Raw genomic sequence first — 20,456 nt, 5'->3', positions numbered from 1 at the left:
ATCACACAGTGATGATGAGGTTAAATATTGGACCCCATAGACCAGGGCTTTGATGGAAAGAAATGTCACATGTGGTCTGATTTGTATTGCTCCTCTAATGGCAAAATGTTTCCCATCACACAATTATCCATTCAAACATGAAGACAGAACAAGTATTCATTCTAAATGTCTCCCCCTAACTTATAATTACAATCATGAACAAAAGGCACTTGAAGGGAGGACAGCGCCTAGAAAAAAGACAGGAGGGAAATGGATAGGCAAAAATGCCAACATGGGGCTGACAAAATGTTTGAGATTAAGGGAAAGAGAGTGAGTGCAGAGTGAGAGAGGAAAATTTGAGAATGTGTGCATGAAAAATGGCAAATGGGACCAATGAAAGGGAGACAGTATGTGAATGATATAAGGAGGAGGGTGGAGAGACAGAGGATGAGAGGATGGCGTTCCATCACTCCCTCTGACGGAGTGGCTGATTGGTGTTGCTGTGCCAATGCTGAGCTGCTGAGAAACTGGTCATTGATGGATGGCTCGTTTGCAGGGTGATGTTTATTTTGTCGTTAATTTGCATATTTGTATGTATTTGCAGGGCGGTTGGCTTCTGCTAGCATGGATCAGTCCCCATCTCAATATGATGGATCTGGCTGTCTGACAAAATGGACAGCTTAGTGACAGGGACATCCAGCCGACACTCTGTCCCCCATGACGAATGGGCTCATGCTAACACACAGCCCGATTAGAGATGAAATCCTGCTGCACCTTGACCTGTGGAGGAGGGACCAAAGAGCATTTGCAGCCAAAAATATAATCATCCTGCGCACGCATTCTTTAAGACTCATGCAGACACAGAAACATATAGAAATACACAATCATGAATGGTGTCTCTTCGTTATTTTGCACAATTATGCATTCAAATCTTAATTTACACACACTCATCTATCTCCAGGCTGAAGGTCAGCTGTCGGCGCCCTCTTGCCACCAAGCCAGATTGAATGTCAGACAGAATGTCAGACTATGAGGGATGGCAGCTCATCATGTCAGTACAGTATTTACAGAGACACACTCACAGGTGTGTTTCCTATTGAACAAAGCCTTGTTTTAGTACCTCTGTGCTTTTTCAAACACATCACTAACAGTCCCAGGAGAGCGCAAGTGTGCTTCCACACATCCCGTCCACCACACCTCCTTCAATGGGATGAGGAGGAAAATTGAGAAGGAGATACTGTGTAGGGAGAGATGGAGGATAAAGAGGAATGATATTGAGAAAGGATGGTGCAGGGTGGAGAGAAGGGGTGAGGGAAGGGGTTCCCATGGGGAGAGAAGCTGTCAGTCCCTAGGAGACTTCAAACGCACTGCATCCCTGTGATCAGCCTGCTCCCTGGCTCTCTGCTGACAGCTCCCTGACTGCGCCGCTTAGACTCCTTCATACACACACACACTACACACACACACACACACACATAGATACATGTTGTTGCTATCGTAGGAGCTCTCACACTCACTGACTTATCCACTCATACCACAACACATTCAAATTCCATTGACATACACACACTCATGCTGATTCTTACACTTAGGATGTGCATCTGTGACACATTTACTCTGACATCCGTTGTTGTAATAACCTTGAACAATGCCAAAGTCCCCCATCTGCAACTCTGTCAAGGACACCGTGCAGTCTCAAATTATTGCTCCTGAACTATGGGCTGAACAGAGGCAAGGTGGTGCTGGCAGCAGTGGCGGCGATGTTGATGTTGATAATGATGATGATGACTTATCTAAGCCATTACTCCTTCCCTGCTCAGGGCTGAGGCACCCAAAGGCAGATACCTCCTGATGATGAATTCATTAGTGCAGAAGATGAAATGAGTTGTCAGGGGCAGGGTTATGTATGGGAGCTGATTTGTGTTCTCTGCAGCATAGTGTTAGATCAGACTTTAGATCGGCTGGGTCTGCTTGCTGTAAATCTCCCTGCTTTGCTGGCACAGGACATTTCCACCTCTCATGCCCAGACTGAGCTTCTCTTCCGTCCCTCCCGCCGCCTGGCACATCTTCCCCCACCACTCTCACAATACTGAGAGGCTGCTAACAGGTGGCTAAACATTTTGGTGCTCTCATAGTCCCGAGGAATGCTTTGAGTAATGATGTATCACAAGTCATGTAGTCTTTCAATGCTCAAAACCTCCCTGCAAGTGAAAAGCAAGCTCACCTTCTAAGAATTCAAACAGAATAGAACATCATCCATTAATAATTTTCAGATCATCCACAGCAGAGTCAGGACCAGTGCATTAGTGTTGGCCATACATCCCAGCAGCAATGGTCTTGCCTCTCAGGTGTGATGGTGGACCTGCTGGAGCACTACTGCTGGGAATTTACTGGTTCACTTAGTGTACACTAGCTGTCTTGGAAAACACACTCCTTTCTTTGAACTCCCACAGCTTCACTAAGCATACTTACATCTGTATGTATGTGTGTCTGCGTTCATGCATATGTGCATGTATGTGTGTGAGTAAGTGAGGGTATGCATATGTGTGTTGCTTTTTGTGAGAGCAAACATGTATTTCTACACATCCGCTGAGCATTTCAGTGCTTTTTATTTTCTTCACTGTATTTTCTGCATCCATATGTATGGTAAAAAGGTCCAGGGTGACCGGGAGAGCAGAAAAAGGGGAAAGCTAGAGCTGGACTGACTGTGATAGAGATTTCAAAGTGGTGTGTGAGATGTTGGCCAGGTTTTTTATTTTTATTTTTTTTATTTATTTATTTTTCTATCCTGCAGGACAGAGCAGCAGGCGTAGGCTGTTTCTCCCATGTGTGGTCTCTCTTGAGCAGAGCAATGTTATTTTCTGCCATGCAGAGAGGTTGGTTACTTGCCAGAGAGAATGCGAAGGGAGGGAGAAATAAAGATAGAATAAAGACAGAGAAAGCTTTGACTCAAAGACTGCTCAGTTTGACACATTTCTGTGAACACTAGTGGGTTTGCATCATTTCAACACAGAGGCAAGCTGACTTTGAAATGTGTCTTTGTTGTGTTGTGATATAAAACATCTCATATTCTATACCTCCAGATGCACCTTGCATGTGTGTGGGCATCTGTGGGTTTGGTGTGCAAACTGAGGAAAAATGATTTTACAAAGTCTCCTCCACCAAGTGCACGCCATCCGGGCTGCACTCTGAGGTCTATTCATTTTTAAAGTTCCCTTGCACAGAGCGTTACAAACAGTGGAAGTGCTCTCTCTGACTCTCTGTGAGATGAGGAAGCTTAGTGGTTCTGGTTTCTCCCTGTAGGGCCCTGACTGGATCTGGCCCTCCACCCTCTAAAAGCCTAAGAGAAGGACAGGAGTGCTCCACTGCCTGGCCCCTTTTTTTTTTACATTTTATGCAAGTTGCAACTCACCCAGATCCAATCTGACCCATATGTTGGCAGCGAAAATAGTTGATGACCTTCTCTGTGTTTCGCCCTCCTTACGAGAGCCAGGCTGTTGCCGTGATTAGTTCACTGCCTCCCAGCACTCCTCTGTCAGACCAGGCTCAGCTCCAGCCTCCTCCATAAACACATTTAAATACACACACATACTGTACATATACACATGCATGCAAATGCAAGACAGGCACCATGACTTTCCCCAGGCTTTCCACTGGCTCCTCACCTGTCGCCTCAGGTCTCTATCTCTCATTCTCAACATTTGTGTCAGGACAGAGCCTGCGAGACAACGGCCTCACCAGTTTGTTTATTTGCTGCATTGACATGTGGAGAGCAGGGACGTGGGTGCAAGAAATTAGCACAAGTCAAATCAGATTAATTAATCCCCAGCTCAAACTATTAGCCGAGGAGTCGTGTTGAATTAAAAATCAAATTAGCCCTGGCGCCTGCCGGTAAAGCTGTGGTGTGTGCCTGCCAAGCTACAATGACACACACCCACAGAAGGCAGCCGCTCACGGGCTTCACTGACGGATGGACGGAGGGATGGATGGATGGATGGATGGATGGATGGACGGATGGATGAATGGATGGATGGAGAGATGGAGGGATTAAGGGATGGAAGATGGAATGGATGCTCAAGTACTGGAAGGGTGGGGGAAGGAGAGTTTAGTGACTTTGCCACCCAGTGTGGTAAATTTCTCCTGGGGGACAGAGCTGGCTGTCCTCAACTGGGTGCTGCTCCACAGGCCTCACTCCACCAGCACTATGCAAACTTGGCTAAGTCACTCCAATTAGGCCTTTCAGCAACACTTCACCCTGATGGTTTATGTAACACACACAGACACACACACACACACACACACACACACATCTTGAGCCTGGGACTGAACCGAGTTTTAAACAGGCCCCTGTGTCTCAGCTGAACTCTATTAAAAAAACATACAGAGGAGGAAAAGGAAAAATCTGATTTTATTCAACTTTAATACAAAATGACTAATATTAACATTGTGCTCACCAAGTTAATTACTGTGGTATGAACATGATGCAACATTGCTAAAAAATAGTCCAACCTGGCAAGCAGCATTAAAAGTCAGATGATCATTTTGACACAAAGTAGAAAAAACAAAGACGAGGGTGAATTACGAGGGCTATTACTTAAACTGTCAGCTGTGAACTGTCTGGTTCAACTAAGGAGTACAGGATCTCAGTTTTTTGTTGGACCCTTAAAATAAATTGGTTTAGATAATATGGCTAAACTGTTGGCTTCTTTACAACATGTCTGATCGTCAGACTGAGTTTTGCATTGTGTCATTTCAGCAGTTTCTTTGCCATTACTTAGAAACAAGTCCCACAAATAATAATAATAATGATAACACCAAACTTGTAATAATCTGAATTTTCTTTCTAACTGTTGCTGTGTATTTATCATCGGCTTGCATGCATGCTTTTGTATATACTACGTATGTGTGGGAGTATGTGATTGTGCCTTTGAGATGGATTGCAGGGCTACGCAGAGATCTCATCCATCATACAGGGTGGGGCTCCAAAACAACACACAACACTTGTTTGATTCAGAACAACATTCATTTCAATTATGACACATTAGTTCAGGGGGGTATATTATGCTCCAGTAGTGTTCCTGTACTCCATTTATCATTCATGCTTGTATGACTTGTAGCTCTTGATCATTGAAAGGAAGCAGTATGCAGCCGCAAGCAATAAACCAAATCTTTATTTCCTTTATACTATTAGTTTTCAGTTATTGGTCCTGATGGGTGCAACATGTACGTGAAATTGTATAGAAGAAACTGCTATTATTGAATTAGTTAAAGTTATGTTTTAAATGTATTGTTCATGTATGTTGTCCTCTACAGTACTTTGTCTCTTTCAGCTGGTTAGAGCCACACTGGCAGCTCCTACAATAAGCCCCTAGCTTTCGTGTGTGTGTGTGTGTGTGTGTGTGTGTGTGTGTGTGTGTGTGTGTGTGTGTGTGTGTGTGTGTGTGTGTGTGTGTGTGTGTGTGTGTGTGTGTGTGTGTGTGTGTGTGTGTGTGTGTGTGTGTGTGGGTGGGTGTGTGTGTGTGTGTGTGTAGTGTGTGTTGTGTGGGTGTGGGTGTGTGGCCTTGCCTTCAGCAGTTTATGGATGATGGATGATGGATGCTGTGAGATACAATGGAAGCCTAAATGAAAGAGCAATTGTTCTGTGAATGTAAGCATATGGGTAAATCTGGTCAGGTGCTTAGAGCCAGGGTATGAATGTAAACATTTAATCTACACACAAATGGCTTCTTTCACAGAACATTTAGTTGAACACACTGTGCACACATGGAAAAACACAATAATATAAACATAAACATGCGCACAGTAAGTATCTCACGCAAACTCCTGTACATGCTCACCTACACACAAATTAAGCTCAGCAGACCACCAGGTGTCCTGTACTGCCTGCTAAACTCTCTAGCATTCATGTGGCAACCCCTCTCCCCCCCTCACATTTTCCCACAGAGTCTCTTACCCCCTTTCCCCTTGGTCACTGGCATCTTTCACCACCCATATTAACACACAGCTTTCTCCTGGCAATGTTGTGCCGGACCCCTGCCATCACCACTATGCTGCCAACCCGTTTCTATGGCAGTATGATTGACAGATGTTAAGATAGATGCCCGTTTCAGCCAATGGTAGACCAGAGTCAGGTTGTCATGCTCCATGAGGCCCTGGAGTGGTCCGGCTGCCCAGCTGAGGATGGTGTTGGGAAGAAGGGGTGAATGCAATGCAACGGGAGCACACAAACGCACATAAACATAGCATGGGATCATTCAGCAGCACAAAGCGTATGGGGTCCCTACTCAGGCTGTCAGTACTGTTGTGATGTATCATTTATGTTGCCATTGTGTGGCCTTCTCTTGAAACACGTTGACAGAAGCATTATTCTGGTTTTTGACAGATTCCCATACATTCACAGGCTTTTAATAACATATGTTAATGCTCCACTAGGTCTATGACAGGTTTTAAGAATTACCACGTGAAATATGAGTCTTTAATGGGCCTGCTCTCCAAATTATCTGGAATGGTATACATTGAATTTCTAAGTCTGAGTGGAAAGTGGGAGAATGATTGCTGGTTATATGGCTTTTATCTGTCTGTATATGAGCACACACACACACACACACACACACACACGCACATGCACACGCACACATCAGACAGAAACACACATGAAGCAGGCCTGGAGGACAAAAGATGTGCATCATAAGCATTAATCTGTGCTTTTTAAATTAGACCCCCTTCTCTGTTTTTAATCAAAATGTATATAGTGAGTGGTGATAAATATAAATTCCCAAGACAAAAATCAAATAACCTAATCTCCTTACAGCACATTACGCTATTGCATCGGGCTTTCATTAATGCTCTGAGCAAAACTGCTATTCATACACATGCATTTTATTATTCTGTTTGTGGTTGAGTTTGTATGTGTATGTGCTCGTGTATGGGGTCATGAAAGTAAGCGTGTGTTTATGGTTGTGTGCGTGTGCTCTGTATTAATGTGTACATAAATTAATTAACAGTGAAGGGAAAGCTGGACCAGCTCACCAGATTTACAGTATAGTAGATACAAAGTAAGCAACAAGCACGCACATTCCTCTTACCTCCTGATCACCTGATAAGCAATGTGTGCGATTCTGACTCCCTTCATGTCAACATTTTCTATGCAAAAGAGAGAAGGAAGAAATCAAGCAGGAAAAACTACCTTGAACACATTTATTGGGAATGGAGACAGTTAAATCAAATACAGACAAATCACTCAAGCGAATAGTTTCCTCTTGCTCCCCAAGCCAGACATTGCCGAAGGGCAGTTGCGCGATAAGTGCAAAATGCAGTATTTTACTGACCAGATGTCAAATGGTGTGTATAAATTCCGAATAATTCTGCTAAATGTGCACATCAATTTGAATGGTGCCTCTCATATCCTCGCAACTCTGCCACAAAGCCTAACTATCAATTCCAATGCCATTGAGACCGGATCCTGCTGGTCCTACAGTGTGAAGTCGCTGCCAGGCTGAGCCACCAATTGCCCATCTGCTCCATCGGGGAGAATTCTCACTCCATCTATTTGCAAAGTGAGATATAAAGACAGATAAAAATGCCTTATCCAAAAAGAGAGAGAGAGAGAGAGAGATATTAAAAAGGACATGGACAGATGTAAATTGAAGTGTTTACATATTTAAAAGGAACAGGACCAGATATAAGACAAACAAAATAAAAATGGTAAAGTCTTTGTTATTGGGGACATAGATGTAGACTGAATGAAAAAGAGGCGGTAAACTTCCCACTTCCTATTTGTCGGGCACTCTAAAAATGGACTTCAATTACCAGCAGAGATTGATGTTGGGGTGACAGTCTTACAACCAACATATGACCCTTAAAATCCTGACACACCCATTTCCTGTGTTTCTATGTATGAGTGATTTGTGTGTGGGCATGCCCGAGAGGGTATGGATAGGCTTTTGTGTGTGTGTGTGTGTGTGTGTGTGTGTGTGTGTGTGTGTGTGTGTGTGTGTGTGTGTGTGTGTGTGTGTGTGTGTGTGTGTGTGTGTGTGTGTGTGTGTGTGTGTGTGTGTGTGTGTGTGTGTGTGTGTGTGTGTGTGTGTGTGTGTGTAGGTTTATATTTATGAAACATGTTCTGCCCAGTCATACCGTGGGAGTTAGCAGGTCATCTTCCCTTGCCATTAATCATTGCTGACAGCTCATAAGTGCCCAATCTGCATGCGAAAGAAGTTTGTGTGTTTGTGTGCGTACACGTATTTTCATGTGTGCGTTTGACTGTGGATTTGTGGTTGCAACAGTCCTTCGAGATCCCCCCGTGGCTGCTTATTGAATCAGAAGCGGCCTCTGCTGATACTCATCAAACATGCAGCATGAATGCATCACCAGTGGCATTTGCACTGCAGCTACAACTTCTGCCATCGTCGGCTCATTAGGAGACTCTTGCATGAGACTGATTGACAAGTCCAGACGTGGAGAACAGGAATGTGTGTTAATGAAGCTTAAATGTGTTCACTAAAAACTAAGGGGTCAAAAGACATTTTCTCAAAAGAGTCTAAATCCCAAAATGACAATATAGACAAGTTCTTCCTCTTAGTAAATCAATCAATAATTGTATTTTAATTAACACAGTTGCAACTGTAATCAGTGTACAAGAAGATGAAAATCTAGAGAATTTTGAGGTATCACAAGTGAGACAATTTTAAAAACAGGAAAAAATATTAACAAACAGAAGAACTCAGAGGTCAAACGAGCAAAGAGTAAGTGGATGAACTGTTTTTGGAGTTGGTTACCCTGTAAGGACACAGAAAGGACTTTGTTATATATTTGCATTTAACAATGATGAAACAGTCTGGGTCTCTTTCTCTGTTCATCTCCCTGGACAGAACAAGGAATGTCAGAGCTTTCATTTTTTCTCTCTCTAGGTTCACTACAGCTTGTTGCTTAACTGAAACATTTGGGATTTGGATCTCATTGAATAATAGTGATTTTTTTCTTTCTCTCTCTCCACACCCGCACATGAAAGGGACTAGTTTCGTTATTTGCATTTTTACGCCTGAGTGTATTTTTCAAGTGGGAATAGAAATTCTGTGAGCAGTGTTGAGTCCCACTTCTGCTGTGTCCTGGAGTGCCTCAGTCTGCCTTTTCATCTTCACCCTAGCCTAACTGCTCTCTGCTTTTCTGTAGCCGCACCATCAGCTTCTCTGTCTCTCTACCTGTCTCTCTCTGTGTTGCCTCCTCTCCCTATTACTGTATTTTCCTAAATTTCTCATAGTGTTATGTTCAATATTTATTTCAAACACTGAATTTTATGTTTGTTTCCGCTTCATCCAATATTTGCTCATATTTCTATTTGAGTTACAGTAGCTGGTGGTAAATTAGTTAAGGTTGTATTACAGAGGTTTGTCATCACTGTAAATGAAAAACAACCCTGTCTTACACTTACACTGTTGGCGCCCACCCTTTTCTTTTTCTCAGTAATGGGCAAAACTAACTCAGCAGCCAGACATTTATCCATTCTTTGTTTAGCAGCAACTGAGATTGACACAAAAATGAGAATAGCCGGTCCACAATAAAGGTCAGTCCACCTTAAGTGATACTGGTCAGTTTAGGCCAAACTATTGCGCTAACTTCAGGGCTATTCCCCATCTCTCCTCCAGCAGATGAGACTATTTCTTGGTTTTAAGAAGCTGCAGCATTTATTAACTGACACATTGTACATTTAATGCCAGATTGACAACTTACTGCTAACCTTTTCCTCTGCTCCATTCGCATGTACCGTATTTTCTGCCACTCACTCAACACCGAGGTTGACTTACGTTTTGGAACAGCGCTGCACAGAGGCTCCCAAATGCTATTAATTTACAAATGAAATGGATATTTGGTATTATTCTTTGTCATTTAAAAAAGATTTTTTAGGACTGGCGGGGGTTCTTGTTGGCCTGGCAGCCCGCCAGGCTTGCACAATTATAAGGGAAACACTAGAGTGACATCACTGTATATAAAAATATTCCTTTGAAGGAGTGTTTTGAATGAGTGATTCATTGTGTCTGTTCTGTTTGGACACAACATTTTACTGTCACCTTCTGTTATCTCCACTGCTTAGTCTGCTGCTCAACTCCAACTCAATGTTTCTCTCTTTCTGTTCTTAGCTTTCCAGATAATGTTTCCATTGCCATGAGAGCTAAGCCTGAATTATGCACATCTGCAGGGATTCTCAAATTGCACCATGACAATGTGGTGAGAAAGACTTTCAGCATCACTTCTTCTCTTCTTCTGCCACAAAATGGAACAATTAAGCGCCAAAACTGTTGTTTTGACTGCCTTGGTTGCAGTAGTAATTGCGTGGCACATAACAGCAATGAAATTGTTCTGGAAATAGCACTCTTTTGTGTCAGAAGGGGTTAAAAAGAGATAAAGATGCATGGGTATGTCAATGTATGCCTCCCTGAGAGCAGCGTAGAAATAATATCTGCTGTTCTGTATGTCGACAATAAAGATAGGGTGCTGAGGAGATCTTTGCACAGGCAAACAACATTGCAATAACACTAGACAGTAATGTGTGTTTATGTGTGTTTTTCTGTGTGAGTGTGTGTGTCTGTTTGTTTTGGAGTAAATCTACATGGAGAGGTTGTAGCCAAGGTGATTGGAGAACAGCAGTACTATTAGTGGGTGATTACATCTCAGTCTGTTATTACACACCAGCAGCTCTTTAGCATGGTAAAAGGCTGCTTCGCTCGACACCTCGTAAATCTGACACACAAGGCCCACACACTGCATGCACTCACACATAATGACAAAAGATATTGTCATGTGAAAGCATGGTAAATCATGTTGCTTTGATGATTATTCAGTTTGAACCTCAGTTAAATGTTTTTCTATGGGAAGACAAAATGTACAGACACCCCCCCACACACACACACACACACACACACACACACACACACACACACAAACACACACATACAAACACACACATACAGCTTGCCGAGTCAGAAACATTTATGGTGTTGTCAACACTGTGTATATTTATGGATGCAATCTGTGAGGTTAAAATTATTAGAGGCAGCAATGGGCTGAATTATTTCTATTTAAATGATTAGTTTTGAACCACACAAACACACACACACACAATCTTTGCATAATGATTTGCACATTGATTCAGGGGATATTAAAGCTCCGATGTTATTAATCATTGCTGATTATGTTCTCAGTGATTTGAGTTATGATTGAGGATAAGAGAGGCGAAGAGAGGACAGGAGAGGAGAGAAGAGAAGAGGAGAAGATCTTCATAGACAGATGGGACATCACATACATTTTTAAAGTGGCTGAATGTGTTTGCTCTGTGTGCACTGGACCACACTGTGTTGACTCAGTGTTGTAGAATAATGACAAACTTCCAGGGTTATCTTATGTCTGGGAGATGCACACTTGTCTTTGCAAATCTTCGCATTCTCAACACAGCTCTTCACCCACACTACAAACCCATTTACTTACAGTAAATTATTAAACTGTTCTGAATGTCTGCGCAGTGATTGATGAATCCGGCAGCATCCTGACCTTGCCCTCTGTGATACGAACAAAAGATTGTGTGACATGATGTCATTCTATCGGTGCAATCATAGACGGACACAGACCCTCATTAATAAGAGCATTGTTATGTCGTGTCAGCTCACAAGGAGGGACAAAAGAAGGAGGAGATTGAGAAATGAATGAATGAACGATGAAAGGACAGACGTGAAGAAGAGATGATGAATGAGCAGTGAGAGTGAGGCAGGAAGTAATGAAAGAAGAAGAAGAAAAGTGTGGTAGCAATGAATGGAAAAAGTATACTGCAATGTGCCAAGGACTGGTAGATGTTACTCTACCCTGTTTTCACTATCCATGATCTCTTATATCACACAGGCTATTTTGGCTCTCTGTTATTATATCTGGTTAAATTAATTGGTCTTTTGCATTACTTGCTGACTCATTCTGACTTGTTTGTAAGCATTGTTACTTTATAACATCTTGCTCATTGCCCTTTTAGTTCACTTTGTCTTGCTAATTTCAAATGCAGAAACAGGTTGATAGGTTTGACTTTCCTGCAAACCATCTTTCACAGCATACCATTATTTATTGTAATATGTTTTCCTACTGTTTTTCATTTTAGTCATATAAAAATCAACCCGAGCCTACTTGCCTGAGATACTGTTGGTAATTCATCACAGATAACATCAGTTTTCTTTTTCTTTTTTTTCTTTTTTTTCTTTTTTTATCGAAAAATGACAGGGTAATGTAGTCGAGTGCGGTGAGAAAAAAAGCAGGTTTTTTTAATGCAAGAGGCCATAAATTAAATATAATCCTTTACACCACGTCTATGTGTCAGTGAGTGTTTGTCTTTGGGTGTGGTTTTCTGACAGTGTAGTTTATGATGGCAATGTTGTTTGGGAGGCCACGAATGAACACTGCAGACTCCAAAATCACTACGTTATAAATGGGCTTAGCACACAATGATGATATATCTTTTGTTAAGATAAAAGCATGACATGACACTTACTGTAATAAATTACTCTAACATACTGTACATCAACCAAGTTATATGTCTATGCAAGTTGATTTTAATACTGTAAAATAAATGGACATCTGTAAAACTACAGTAGGCTTTAGTAAAATTTTTGGTGGCATAAAGGCGATACCAGATAACATTCTCTTTGTTTTTTTTGTCTTTCTTAATTATCCTTCTTGGTGTCTCACTTCTCTTCTCCTCTCTCTTCCAGGTGTGATGCCAGAGCGTCAGTTTGGAGGAACCCAGTTTGTTTGCAGTGTGGTCGCCTCTCATGTCAGCCACCAGCCATCCACCAGTTTCAGCTTTGTCTGGATTGCACCACCGCCTGGCACTGGCTGTGTTAACTTCCTGTAAGTCATGAGTTCCTATGTGTGTACTGGGAGTTGAAGAAAGGGTCTAAGAGTGAATAAGACAAATATTGCAGATGAATATCTTCGTGGTCCAGAACAAGACTTTTACAGCTGCCACACGTCTAAACCAGACATGGAAGTCGTAAACTGTGACAATAATATCCGTTAATGTTGTGTGACCCCATATTGAACCAGTAACCTGAGAGAGGCTTATCAGCTGACATCATGGGTAGTGTTTTCTCTGTTTGAGCAACAGAAAGGATGTTAAAAAGGCCATCCTGTCAGAGAAAGCATAGATGATGACTGGAAAGAGGTTAAACTGGGGTCTAAGTTAGTATGTGTGTGCGTGGTTATTTCCTCATTACCTTGCTCGATACGGCCTGTACAGTGGCAGGTGTGAAAGTGTGTGTATGTGAGCTTATCCTGCGGAGAATTAACGGAAATATCCCCATCCTCTCATTCAGTAGGTGTGGTTCTCTTCTCATTGGAAAATGTGCGAGCGTGAGTGGTTTACCAGATACACACACACACACACACACACACACACACACACACACACACACACACACACACACACACACACACACACACACACACACACACACACACACATACACTTTTTGTGAAAAGCTTCCACCACTTCCTCTCATAACATTACATGCATGATCTTACATGTTATCCACTCTCACTGTTGTAGAAGCATGGTGTTAGAGGGATTAATTGTGATTACTCAACCCAATCTCCAGAATGAAACATTGGTGATCTCTGCAAACCACAGATACATCATTTCTCTACGTTTTAATCTCTGTTTTAATTTTGATCGCATTTTAAGCTTTTCACATGTCAATTAATACCACATCAAGTGGTCCTTATCAGTTGAATAATTATGCTTTATGTTGTGATAGTGCAGTGGTTAAGGTCTGGTTAGGTAACGGCACAAAAACCTCTAGGTTAGGGTTAGGAAAAGATGAGGGTTTGGGTTGGACATTTGGTTTTCTCAAAAGAAAAATGGCTGCAAATGTCTGATTAAAAATACCAGGCTTTGTTGGTTGAAATGTATCGAGCAATCGTCTTGAACAGCGGTCTCTGCTGCTTTGATGCAACTTTCTGTCATGCCATAACTTTCTAGTCACCCACCCAACCCGCCTCTGCTTCTTTCTAAAGTGGAAGTGAGCTCATATATAATATCATCTGAAATACGTCACTTTCCCTATGATACGTACTGTAGAAATGTTGATGCTATGTGTATTAAATGTGTCCATTGCAAAAACGTACAACGCCAATGTTTTATTCTGGGGACTGGGCTGGACTGTTTTCTGTTACAACATAGTCCAACACTATTTACACATAACAGTAGGTAGTTGCTCAGGGATACTGAGTAGGTGACTTTCATATTTGAGTTTTTTTTTTTTTTTCTTTCTCAAGCTTACATGTTAATTGGTAGTCTCAGTCTCTCCCTTTTCCCATTTTCATCCTTCCTTTCTCTGTCCGGTGTTACCCTGCATCATTTTCTCCATCCCTCTCCATTGGTAACACCCTCCAACTTCCCTTTAGTTCTCTTGGCTAGTGATTTACAGCCTCATGCTGATAATTAGTCAATATGCAATTAGCAGCTGTTGCTGGAGAAGCGTAGAGGGAAGGGGAGGTTTCCAATAACTCTGCCCAATGCAAAGCCACAGCAGCACAGCACTAAGTTACCATAATCTTTAAGAAATCCACCCACAAATATGGCAATATTTATAAATCTACCCAGATTAATTCTCACACTCTTTCTGTTCTCGAGAACAGCCCGTATGTGTCTAAAATGAAAAAGTGAAAAATATATATATCAAGTGATAGCATTATCATCATATAGGCTTAAATCTTGGATAGTCAAATCCAACTGTAAACAAATCCCTGCTTGTCATCAGTTTTTATTAGCACTCATCCTCTTTTAAGACTTGAAAGACGTTGCAAATTGCACACCAATGTTCCATAAAAACCACAACTAAATTAAACATTTTGGCAGTGCTGGAAAAAATCCCTCAATGAATTCCTGGAGGGACACGATAGACTATCAGACAGAGACTTTTATGGACAGACTGACAGAAAAGGATTCAGCTGGGGAATTTGCTGAAGTGGAGCTGCCATTTAGACAATATCCACGGAGCCAAACAGATTTACCGGCTTTTTTGTCTGCCAGCAAACACATTTACTGTTGAGCGTGTGTCAGCTTAGGAGGATTGTGTGTTTCCTCAGTATTTCTGTGCATGTGTATGTATTTGCTGTGTGTTTGCATGAGTGTAAACCACAGAGCAGCAGTGTGCCAGTGCTGATGACAGAGGGGCTGGCAGGGGGCCACCACTGTATGACAATAGGGGCCCCTGCGGCTGACCTTATCAAAGTCAGCCAGTCACACTCCAGCTGTCTGGAGATGGCTTCTCACACAAACACACAGACACTTACTGCACCCTGTTCCAGTTCACAGCTCCCATCTTCACTAGTATATCCTCGTCTCCTGCGCTGCCTCCCCGACGTTCAGTGACGTGACTAGGGGGAAATTCAACAGGCGAGGCCCTTGTGACCGAAACCAGGGCTACCTTGCATGCAATGTCATATTTTCCAGCACTGAATTGCCAGTATTGTTTCTCTTGAGGTCAAGATTTCAGAAAATGAGGCGCCCCCGTGGCTGAAGGATTAAGGAACTCACCACATCCTCACAACAGGACGTTCATTTTTGGCAGGAAATCTTTGTTTCATGTCAATTCTCTCTTTCGATCCCCTTGTTTCCTGTCTGCTTCTATATCCTCAACTGTCCAACAAAAGCAAAAATGACATGACCATCTTTCGGGGAAAAAGAAAAAAAATTGTTAGAAAATGTTGGCTTTCTTTGTCTGTTAAGTTATGTTTCTGTTTATATGAATGGATTTTTCCCAAGAAAAGCGAATAACAAATCCTCCCATCATTTTACAAGTTAAACAAGGTTTTAAAAATATGGTGTTATGACATTAGACTTAATAATGTAATGTCCTGCCCTTGCCTGTAATACTACTGCTCTGATTGATACTAGGGCCATTTTCTTCACGAGGTGTCCATGAGTGTTTAAATTACAGCCACAGACATCCTATGTCCTTCACAGGGCCGGAGCTGGTCTGCTACTGCATTAATATGGGCCCGGTGAGCAGTTTTATGGGCAATATTGTGGGAGTGTTGTAGCAAGAGTTTGATAGAGTGCAGTGACGTGGGCATCCAGAAGAACTCATTTTCTGGGCGGCTGTAAATTGCCACTTAAAGAGAAGGGGAGGCCTTGGAGGAGAGGAATAGAGGAGGCACAGGAGGTGGAGGAAAAGAGACTGCACACACACCAATATACATAGAGATCCATGAAAACACACTGATCAAACTATTTAAATTTAAAGTAGTCAATTAACAGAACATTAACAATTTTTTTTGACAACTAATTGATCCTTCCAGTCATTCATCAAACTAAAATGCCAAACATATGCTGGTTCTAGCCTCTTAAATATGTCAATTTGTTGCTTTTTTGTTTTATATCTTTGAAAAGATGTTTGGATTTCAGACTTGGTCAGTAGACTTAACAATTCATGGATTGAGAAATAATCAGTCAGAAATGATACTTGCAGCCACCACAGTGCAGCTCTACTGTAGGCCACGAGCAAACCCTTTCTTAATCTTAAATGTAAACCAACGAATGCTTTCATGGTTGCACAAAACACAGTTGTGTCCTACTTTTTATTCTTCTTGCTCAGACATGACAGTCCACACCACTACATAATGTATACTGGATTCTTTGCTGCACTTAGCAGAGGTGAGAATGGTTAATAGCTTCCTCTGGTGAATGCAAGTGGTACTGGTGTGTCTCTTCTTTTCTTTGCCTTTATTCTGCTTCACTTACAGCCTCAAGGCAATCAGTACATTTGTGTATGTGTGTGCGCACACACATGGGAGTCTATATCTAGCTTAACCGTAATCCTTTAAAGACACATATTTAAACAAGCATAGCACTGTGTGCAACTTTTCCTTTAGCATGACTGCTGTATATGGGTGCATTTTTGTGCTACATGCAAATATGCATCCCTATTTGAATGTATCCTGGTGTGTGTGTGTGTGTGTGTGTGTGTGTGTGTGTGTGTGTGTGTGTGTGTGTGTGTGTGTGTGTGTGTGTGTGTGTGTGTGTGTGTGTGTGTGTGTGTGTGTGTGTGTGTGTGTGTGTGTGTGTGTGTGTGTGTGTGGTGTGTTTTTGAGCTGCAGTGCTTTGTACCGTCTCCCTGTGGGACTCAGACAGCTGGAGATTGCTTTAATTACTGCATGTGTGGCCCCCTCTCAAAGTGTTCCCTCGAGGAGATGAGGAGATGGATGTCTGTGGATCTAATGGCACACTGTTTCTCTGTGTCATGGCAGGATGTGTATGTGTGTATCTATACATAGTACTAGTGAAATGTTTGGGCTCACTTTTTCATTCAAATTAATGGGAAGGTTTGTACAACTTCTTACTGGTATTTGTCTGCACACACTTGTATGTCTGATCTTTTTGCACATCAGTACTACCTGTGGTCTTGGAGTCCTAGGCTGACTGAAGCCACTTGTAGAAGCAATTAGGAGGTGAAAGAGCCCAAACTCTCTCTTGTCTTGTTAACTGTGATTGAAAAGGCATGGTTCCTATGGTGTTTAATTCATCTCAAAACCTTCATACATAAAAACCAGATGTATGCACATGATATGGGCACAAAGAACAGTATCTGCAAGCGGAAAAGCATCCTCGCAAGGATGCAGCTCTGCTCTGCCTGTGCTAATGCAGTCCCTCAAGCATGGGCTGTGACGAGCTCGACCCTCCCTACGCGCTTGCAATTGCTCGACACTCGCTCACTCATCAAGTTGACTTTTGAGACTTTGGAGGCGGGAATGGAATAGCCAGACAGACTGCTCCTTTGATTGCTTTGAATAATGACCATGACTCTCGTCTCACAGGTTTCTGTGGAGGCCTGTCCTGTACAGATGATCCTGTCTTACTTGAAACCCATGCATTCTGATCATACTTCTATTACTATTATCATTGAGGCTGTGCCTCTCTTTGTGCGTCTCCCTCTCTCACTTCTCTCTTTCTCTCCTTCCCTCTCTCTCTCTCAACCCAACTAGTCAAGGCAGATGGCCTTGATGATCCTGACTCTGGGTTTTCAGTTCCAGAAAGAGAGCTAACTTAAACTCTGGGTCATATACCGCGATAACTCACTGGCAGGTTTTCTTCATCAAACACTGAGTGTCTGTCTGTCTCCTACTGCAGAGCCAGATGCACTCGTTCATTTCATTGGTTCAGTCCATATCAAAGCGAGTATCAAAGTGCATTAATTAGACGTTTATTGTACAGTATGTCAGAATCAAAATCCTGGTTGGATATTAGTTCGTTACTCAAGGACTTTCTAAAGTTACTGCTTTTATGCACTCAGTCTTTTCTTTGAACTTTTTTTTGTCCTCACATTCAAAGATTACACAACGTAAATTCACATCCAGCTCAGAATAAAACGGTATGACCTTCTTTTTGCAAATGGAAAGTTTTTTTAATAACACTGTGACTGTGCACCAAGACAGCTGTCAGTTTGTTAAAGCAGCTCCTGCACTGAAATATTTATTGCACATAATATGCAGTCTCAGTACAAATTTAAAAAATCCGTATGAAGCTTTAGACACAAAAGATCAATGAATAACTATCTGTCACTCATGGTGTGATTAGTCACACTGATGGAACATCATTCCTATAACAGTGGACATTATATGTTAATATTTTGGAGTGAGCAGGATCGCAGAATGTTATTGAACCAAGATACAAACAGATGTCTAGAATTTTAAAATCTGCTGCATTTCAACCTCAATGACTTTTCAAGTGCAAACCAGAAACATATTACAGTATTACTGGATCAAATTGAGAACATACAGTCCCGTCTCTATGTCTTTGATCTGTTTTTTGTTTTTTTTAATCTTTAATTATATTTTCATCTTCAGTTGCTGCCTCCTGTGTTTTGTTCCCATGCGATTAAAGCTAAACAAATATATTTAAAATGTAATGTAAGCTATATATTAGATTCTACCACTTTATCATCATTAAGGAAATGCATCACAATAAAGCTTAATTTTGTTCACTTATTGACACTTTTCCCCACTCTAACTCAGGCTCTTATGATAAATGTGCACCATTAATATCTCTACATCCACTGGATTAATATTGAGGTTCTGCCTTTTATTTACCTGTTGGGTTAGGGTTAGGGTTAGGGACTCCAGGCAGTCATTAAAACAGGTTTGGTAAAGATTTTTGAATCTTGTTCTATTGTATTTGGGAGAAGTGAAAAAGGGTGATTTTTTTTAAGAAAAGACTCATCTTAAAGTGGGTTTAAACAGTGTTAAGGCCTTTTCTACCTTGTCTAATACTTTTAGTGTAAGTGTAAGTGGCAAATCAACCACTAAATGTCATTATTTATTTGTATCTTTGTTTTCTCAGGCCTGTCCTCATCTCTGTCAGTGATCAAACCAAACAACCAATCAAGGGTCATGCTCAGTATTTAAAGTGTGACCAGTCAAAGGAGTGGACTGTCTATTTCTTCCTTGCCTCCAAAGTCAACTTCTCAAGCAAACAAGTGTTGAGCAGTTTCGAGCACGTAGAGAGGGTCGAGTTCATACTTGTCACAGACCCATGTTTGTGGGACCGCATTTGCAGGCAAAGCAGAAATGCTCCCCCACAAGGCTGCTCTTCCACTCATTGATATTGTTCTATGTGCTTGTATCAAGTGCACATGCCTGGTTTTTATGTGCACAGGTTTTGAGACTAATTAGATGTCATAGGTTCCTGTACTGTAACTGTGCCGGGTGTTGCTGTGTTGTTGGTGCCATCTGTTAGAAGAAGACAGGTCTCTGTGAAGTTTGTGAATCACACATTATTATTTGCTGTATAGTGCGTGGTTGGCTACATTCCTGCTGTCTGTGAACATAGCCTGGGTTTGCTGTTTTTGCAGAAAGGGACTAGCTGGCAAGCGACTTAACTCTGTGTGCATAAATGACAATGACTAGCAGGTAGCGATGAATGTGAGTAAATATTTAGACCCCCACAAAAGCCTTAATTTCACATGTTCTTACTGGACACATGGCCTCTCTATCACACAATCAAGTGATCAATTATTTTTTGCGGTTGACCTTTCCATTTAATGACAATAATGTGTCCTTAAGCTCATCCAGTCCAACAGAATGATAGACAGCTTATTATATTAATCAGAGGTCAAAGGTCAGAGTTCAGACATCAGGCTGATAGCTGACCTATTTCACCCAACACCTTATTTCTCCTGGTAGAAGCCTTCTCTATTGATTTCCTATCATTCAAGTCAATCTTTCAGTCTATTTAACATAAAATGACTGCTTAATGAGCTCCCGTCATTATTAATGCTCCACACTGGCCTGTGGCTGTGTGACTGAATCATTGTGGACATTGCGCCAAGGAACATGAATGATTGGTTCAAGGTAATCGCATTTTGGCATCGTAGATATAGAAATATGAGGGAGAAATGTGAAAGATGAGAGCACATAAATCCGATCCAATTTCTGTCCCACCACAAACC

The 20,456-nt window shown here is 41.8% G+C and overlaps 1 protein-coding gene across 1 annotated transcript in view; it reads left to right on the top strand.

Annotated features, from left to right (window-relative positions):
- The window catches only part of reln (reelin), a 99,072-nt gene that overhangs the window by 25,990 nt on the left and 52,626 nt on the right, over positions 1-20,456 (top strand). Inside the window, exon 3 of the mRNA XM_062420954.1 lies at positions 12,720-12,858. Coding sequence (XP_062276938.1) covers positions 12,720-12,858 — 139 coding nt within the window. The remainder of the gene's footprint in view (positions 1-12,719; positions 12,859-20,456) is intronic.

This window comes from Scomber scombrus, chromosome 6, assembly GCF_963691925.1.
Source record: "Scomber scombrus chromosome 6, fScoSco1.1, whole genome shotgun sequence".
In the NCBI taxonomy this organism is placed as follows: domain Eukaryota; kingdom Metazoa; phylum Chordata; class Actinopteri; order Scombriformes; family Scombridae; genus Scomber; species Scomber scombrus.
This window is presented reverse-complemented; position numbering and strand designations above follow the sequence as displayed.